We start from the raw sequence: 7203 nt of genomic DNA, 5'->3' as shown, positions 1-7203 counted from the left end.
GCAAAGCTGTGATGTGCAGGCAATATTTGAACGAGGGGGTTGCTGGTGTTGGTGGCCACCTTCCTGATCCTCCACGTCCTTTAAAGCTCTGTGTGAGGGCTGAAGCTACACGGCCCAACCACATAGCTTAGGGCTGGGGAGATGGGACTCGCTAATGGCCCCGGGACAGCCCTGCTATCAGCAACCTTCTTTGTCTTATTTCTCTTCCTAGAGGGAGAGTCAGCCCCTTGGCTGTGTGATTTGGTGCAGCCGTGCTCCCAAATTGTTCTGTTCTAGGACATAAAGGAGGGACAGTGCTTCCCTCCAGATTTCTTCAAATGCACCTGCATTTGTCTGGAGCTAGCAGACTCAGTTCAGCAGGGCATATATAACTTTGTGTAGTTATCTGTATACTCAAGGGACTTAAGTGCCTAAATTCCTTTTGTTTTTTATGGCAGAAACAACACAACCATGAGCGTGGCATGGAGCTCAGCACCATGGAAGTAAGCACTGTATGGCAGGAGAAACCCTTGCTGCCAGGCTCACTGAGCAGAACTCCAGGAGCCCATGTCTGGGAGCTTCAGCAGCCCAGAACCCGTGGGCATCTTTCCTCAGGAAGCCTTTGCAGCAGCACAGATAGGACTCCTCTCTGCTAAGCTGCCGTGTCCCCATTTGTAGATGTCTCTTTCTGAGCTGGTCATCCATCATCTTTATAGTCTTTAAAGTGAGTAAGATGCCAATGGAGTACCATTCAGCTGCCCTGCTTGAGGGGTTAGAAAGTGATGACCTGCACTGTGGATTCCTTGGCTCCTCTCCGCGGGCCATAACTGGAGCCTAGAGCTCTACACCCCCCCGGCACACCCTTCCTTCAAAGACCCCGTCTGTATCAGTGCTCAAATCCTGTCCCTGGTAGTGGCTGAGCCAGCTCTGCCTGATGCTTTTGCGTTCCTGGGATGAGCCAAATCCCAGCCAGAGAGGTGGTCCCACCTAGCCCACCCCATCCCATCCCTACCCGTCTATCAGACTGTTGGTAAGTGAGGAACCAAGTCCTGCAGCGTGGCCTTGGGCCAGCATCAGCGGTGGGTGAGTAGGTACCCTTGGAGATGGACTGGCTGCCAAAGCCGCAGTTTTGATAAGCTGCCTCATACATCAAACCTCAATTGAAAAAGGGAAAAAAAAAAAAAAGGGTGAGAGCTGGGTGTCCAGTCCAATCAATAGTCCTTTCATTTAATGCTATTTTGGCTTTAGGGTCATGGTTCAGGGGCTTCCTTTGCACTCCAGGAACAGGGAGTGTGCCTGTGCCATGACACCTGCGTGTGTGTGCGTTTCCTCTCCTTCCTGCAAAGCTCTGCCTCCTTTCCTCACCCTGGCCTTTCCCCTGAACTCCCCCAAGCACACAGAGCCTGGATTTGAAGGGCTTTGGGGTCCGCTCAGATTTCCAGCCTGGACCTGAGCGCTCGGGGTGGGACCTGGATGCGCTACCCCAAAAAGACATCCGTGAACCCCCGCCACCATGGGGCTGGGCTCCTCCTCACCGGGTGCACGTTTTCCTGAGCACCCTCTGCCTTTGCGACTGGGAAATACCCGCTCACCTCCTGATGCTCGTGGGTGATAAATATTGCATCGCTAGCAAACTTTGAAGAGCGAGGGCAGAGCGGCACCCACCAGCCAGCGGCTCCGTGCAGCGACCCCGGCCCCGCAGCAGGGCTGGGGGTCCCAGTTTTGGGGAGGGGGTGCCGGGGGGGTGGGAGGGTCGTGGAGAGGCAGGAGCAGCAGCAGCAGACCGCAGCGTGTTGTGGCTGCGAGGGAGCGAGGGGGGGATGCGAGCAGGGCCCTGCTAATGCTGCGCGGAGCCGATTCTCCAAGGCCCCCCCGGGCAGCACTCAGCATCCAGCCTTCATTAAAATTTCATCGCCAGCACTTGGCCAAGGTCTATTTATGAAAATGCGCTTTTCGCTTCATAGGAAAAAAAAAAAAAAAAAAAAAAAACGGGAACGGAGCGAAAAGAACAAAGGCGGGGATGGGGTTTGCGAAGCCTCCGCGGGCCGGGGGGGCTCCAAACCCGGACGGTGCCCGCGATGCCCCGGCCGGGCAGGGCTCAGTTTGCTCCGCCGAGCATCTCCTCACCCAGCATCTCTTTCGGATGCTTCACCGTTTTCCCATCTTTTTTTTTTTTTCTTTTCTTTTCTTTTTCTTTAAAATTTGCAGATTCTGATCCGCTCTGTCTTGATTGTGTCCCCCCTTTCCTCCCCCGTCCCCTTGCCTCGGTTGCCGGGGGGTGCCGAGCATCGCTCCCCGTTCCGTGCTCGGTGCGTTTGGTTTCTTTTCCCCCGAAAAAAAAAAAAAAAAGAAAAGAAAAGAAAAAGAAAAAAGAAAAAGTTATAAAACAAAAGCAACAAAAGCACGGAACCTCGTACGAGGGGGATGCCCCCCCCGCGTGTCCGTGTCCCCTCGACTCGGGGACAGCCCGTGGGACACGCGGCCCCCGGCTCCCCCCAGCCGGGCGCTTCGAAGGCAGCTTCGGGAGAGGTTTTGGACGCGAGCGCCCAAAGTTTCTCGGCAGCCTCAAGTCGCATCACGGCCAACGAATCCGCCCCGTGGGCACCGGCCCCGACCCCAAAGCCACGCGTGGCGCTTCCACCCGTGGAAGTTTGCGCTGCTCCCCAGCAGAGAAGGGACGAAAAGCTCCCCCGGGCTCTAAAACCCCGCTTTTCCCCTCTTAGCCCGCGTTTCGTTGCTTTTCGCCTAATTTCTTTCCTCCTCCCCAGCCCTGGAGGAGGAAGGACCGAGTCCCCCGGGGGTGCCGCTGCCGGACCCGGCCCCTCCCGGCGGCCGCAGTAACTCCAGGAGGCAGGAGCGGGGGGGTGAGGTAAAACGTGCATGGTTTATTGGAAATGCTGCAGCGTACACAGACACCAAATTTCATTCAGCACACACACAGCGAAACGAAATCTCGTTTAACTAATAATAATCATTAGTTTAAAAAAAAAAAAAAAAAAATAACAACGAATCGGAGGCAAATTTCTCCATTAAATAGGCAAAGCAAAAAAAAAAAAAAAAAAAGGAGAAAAAAAAGTATTCTTGCCTTAGAAAGTGCAGAGTTCGGTACAGGCGGAGGCGCGGGGCAGGGACGCCGCGCACCCCCGCTGCCCCGGGCCGGTCCCGCCGCTCCTGTGAGCCCCAATGGTTTGATTGTCGAAGCGTAGGATATTTTACAGTGAAATCATACGGCTATCGAACAGTTTGAGCGAAACCAAAGCAAAATAAATCTCCCTCCCTTTATTTTTTCCCCCCACCGAACAAACCGTGACTTCCAGGGACGTGCCAATTTTTTTTTTTCCTTTCTATTTTTTTTATTCTTTTTTTTTTTTCTTTTTTTTTTTTTATATATATATTTTTTTGATTTAGCCGATGAGGTAGAAACAGAAACGTTATTGCAAAAATGCGAAGGGGCAGGGGACAGCGAACAAAACCATGCAAGTGCGTGTGTGTGCGTGTGTGCGCGCGGGGACCCTGGCAGCGAGCGTGGGGGCACGGGCCGGCGCCTCCGTATTTACAGCCGTCGGGGTAGCTTCAGCTCCTTTTCTTTCCTTTTTATTTTATTTTTTTTTTCCATTCATTATTATTTTTCTTTTAGTTTTTAAAAAGAAGAGGACCGGCCGCTGAGGAAGGAGCGGTGCCCCAGCCGCTGCTTGCCCATCCGAGCCGGGAAGGGGCTGCAACAAAGCCCCGCCGGGCTCTCGCTGCCGCTGCCCTGGCTCCGAGCACCCCCAAAACTCCCCCCCAGGCCTTCTGTTTCGTCTTCTCCTTTTTCTCCATTTTTGTCTAGAAAAAGCAGTCTATACCAGTCATAACAGCGGGGCCAGTTTGCCTGGGGGGTGAGGAGCAGGCACCAAACTGTTCGCATCGCTTTGGGCGGGTTTCCCTTTTTAGGTTTACTTTTCCTTTTTTTTTTTCTTCAATTTTTTTTTTTTTTTTAAACAACAAAAAAAATCATCCCAAACCCTGCCCACTTCAGAGGGGCTGGAGGGGACCAGGCACTCCCCCCTCTGCCTTCCCAGCCCCTTCTTCAGTAAGTGGCAGAAAATTTCATCCTTTTCTGCTTCTGTCTCTGATTGCAAAACCAGACCCGCACCACGTTCTTCTTCAAGTCTAACTTCTCAGCGATGGCAGCGATTTTCTCCGAGGATGGCCGCGGCTGCACGGCGAAGTAAGCCTCCAGCGACCGCTTCTCGGGGGCAGCGATGGAGGTGCGCTTGCGTTTCTTGTCCCCCCCCGTGTAGATCTCCGGTTTGGTCATTTTCTCCCTCTGAGCCCTCTCGGCCTCCTCCAGCCACGCTTCTAGGATGGGTTTGAGGGCCACCATGTTGTTGTGGGACAAGGTGAGGGACTCGAACCTGCAGATCGTGCTTTGGCTAAGGCAGCCCACCCCCGGGATCTTCAGGTTGGCCAACGCGGAGCCCACGTCCGCCTGGGTCACCCCCAGCTTGATCCTCCGCTGCTTGAAGCGCTCGGCGAAGGACTCCAGCTCCCGCGGGTCCGTCTCCGTCTCGGGGCCGGAGATGACAGCGTGGGAAGCGAGGCCGTGAGGGTGGGACATGTTCATAGGTTGGGAGTGGTGGGCCATGTGGTTGATGGCCGACATGTGGGAGTGAGGGTGCGAAGGTGTGGAGCCCACGTCCGGCCCCGGCACCCCTCCGAGCGGGAGGGTAGAGTTGAGGTGGTCCAGGAGCTCGCCCTCCAGGCCCTGGGAGGGCTGGTGGTGGTGGTGGTGGGGATGGTGCGTGGTCAGCACGGACGGGTGGTGCAGGTGCACGGAGGACGAGGTAGGAGTGCAGGACACGCTGCTCATGGTGTGGTAGGTGGCATCCGGCTTGAACGGGTGGGTTTTCTGCGACACTATATCCACAGCGGCCAGAGCCTCGGCACCCCGCAGCAAGGTCTCGTCGAAGCCCGCAAAGATGTTGCCCTGGATCTGGATGTGGGTTGGGGGAAGAAAAAGGGAGCAGAAAACAAACCAGAAGAGCAGGACAGGATTAAAACACAAGCAGTGTTATGGAGACCCCGCTCTGCCCCAAAGCGGCGCACGGGCCAGGTGAGCGGAACGGAGCCTGGCCCAAACCTCAAAAGAGGAGCACGGGAGGGGGATGCTGGACCCCGGGCACCCCTCCTGTGTCCCCAGCAGCAGGACAGAGCAAAGGGGGACAGAGCCAGGAGGTCCCGAGGAGTCATCACGCTACCAGAGTTGGGTTGCGGGACGGAGCCACTGGGTCCGAGACCCCCCCATTGTGCTGCGTGGGACCCCCAAACCCAAAGGACCCCCAACCCATCGAGTCGAGAGGGCGCAGCGAGACTCGTCTCCCCCTCAACCACAACCGGGGAAGGGTCGCGGAGCCCCCACCCCACTCCCCACCGGCCGGGGGCTTACCTGGGGGGCGGGCAGGCAGGCTCTGCGGATAGCCTCGGAGCTGGTGTGCAGGTGGGGGTACTTGGGCTCGTGCAGGATGGGGTGCATGCTGAACGCCTGCTTGCTGTTCATGGACATCATGGTGGGAGAGGAGAGGGGCAAGGATTGGGGGGGGGCGCTCCGGGCAGCCCGGCTCCGGGGGCGCGGTATTGTCTCTGCCTCCACCGCCCGGCATCGGCGGCATTATAGCCCGGCCCCCCCGCCCCCCCGGGCGCTCATTGGGCGCCTTTCGGCAGACACCTCCCACCGCCCGCCCCCGGCCACTCAGCTCACCCCCCCCGGCCGGGCCCCCCCAAACCCTGCCCCCCCTTTCCCGACCCCCCTCTCCCCGCCCCAAGGCAAAAAAAAAAAAAAAAAAAAAAAGGCACCTGGGGATAAAACTCGGCGAGCAGAAGGAGGAAAAGTTTTGCCAACTTTTCTTTTTTTCTTTCTTTTTTTTTTTTTTTTTTTTTTTTTTCTTTTCTTTCTTTCCCTCCCTGGCTCCATTACCTGCTTGCGGTGCCCCGCGTCTGTCCGTGTCTGTTCGTCCTCACCCCGGCCGAGCCCCCTCATCCTCCCCCCCCCCTCCCCGGCACTTCTCCCCCCACCACCCGCACGCATCCCGCAGCATCTCCGGGGTAAGGGAACCCCAAAAGCTGCTGGGGATGGGGATGGAGGCTGCGGGGTTGCTAGGAGGGTGCTTGGTCATGCTCGGGGCAAATGCTCCCCCGAAGGGAAGAGCAGCCCAGAAAACCCAGCCCCGGCACCCGAGAGGCTGAAGTGTCCCTGAAAGGAGGTTCTTGAGGTCTGGATGTGCACAGGAAAAGGTCGGAGCCGGCAATAGGGGGCTGGAAGCAGCCACCACCACCACGCAGGTCTCTGCCCGGATTCGGGCACAGCCATCAGGTGATGCTTGTGCAGACAGAAGGTCCCCAGGCTACAGCTGGGCAGCTCCTTGCTCATGTAGTGGGACAGAGGAGGGCTGCACCCTGCCCCTGGGGGAAGACTTGAATTTATGGGGTGCCAGGATCACCAAGAGGGATGGGAGCAGGGCAAGGGGCAGTCCCTACACCCCCTGGTCCAGGCAGACCTTCCTGTTCATCCAAGCATCCTCCGAGTGCCAGCGATGCTCTGCCAACACGCTGATGCTCTGAATATCCACCAGCAAGAGCCGGCGGGAGCTCGGAAGCCTTCCTCCCTCCTGCTCTCTACCAGCACAGCTCTGAGTCATGGTCTCCCCTCTGCTGCTTGCGGAGAGATTGCAGCATCAGGTGATGGGCAGAGGAGAGCGGCTGCCAGAGAGGTTCACCGGAGGCTTTCTGCACAGCGGAGCCATGGGCACGGTTCTTGCAGAGGGGAATCGGCCCTCCTGGGGGCTCTGTGTGGGCACAGGAGCCTTCAGCTGGCAGCCCCCAGGCTTGTTACCTTTGTATCGTGGTGCCCAGAAGCTTTCACGAGGGGTCTTCGTCTTCGTTTTCATTGGGTTTTTCGTGGTGACCGCTCTATCTGCTTTTTCCTCATTTTCTGTATTTCAGCAGCTCAGAGTAGGAAGGCTGGGGGAGCAGTTCAGCCCCAAAGCCTGGCTGTAATTCTCCCCAGGGAAGACAATGTCGTGCCAAGCTGAATTTTGCTGCAAGGAGCAGGCTCCAGGCTGTGCCTCAGAATTTGCCCCGGAGGCCAGGGACTATGGGATGAGACCTGGGCATGCTCCTCTTCTGCACATCTCACAGAGAGTTGCCTGGAGCAAGGGGAAATTGGATGAATGTCTCCTCTGAAGG

General features: G+C 57.0%; 1 protein-coding gene across 1 annotated transcript; it reads right to left on the bottom strand.

Annotated features, from left to right (window-relative positions):
• Positions 1–3680: 3680 nt before the first annotated feature.
• On the bottom strand, positions 3681–5527 carry LOC309883246 (brain-specific homeobox/POU domain protein 3; the record flags this gene model as incomplete). The annotated part of the gene is made up of 2 exons (XM_082771149.1): positions 3681–4954; positions 5408–5527. The coding sequence occupies 2 exons, from the start codon at positions 5525–5527 to the stop codon at positions 4049–4051; spliced, it is 1026 nt and encodes a 341-aa protein (XP_082627275.1). The 3' UTR covers positions 3681–4048.
• Between the last annotated feature and the right edge of the window lie 1676 nt (positions 5528–7203).

The sequence above is a fragment of the Aythya marila genome (genome assembly GCF_965140915.1).
Source record: "Aythya marila genome assembly, chromosome: 13".
Taxonomy (NCBI): Eukaryota; Metazoa; Chordata; class Aves; order Anseriformes; family Anatidae; genus Aythya; species Aythya marila.
This window is presented reverse-complemented; position numbering and strand designations above follow the sequence as displayed.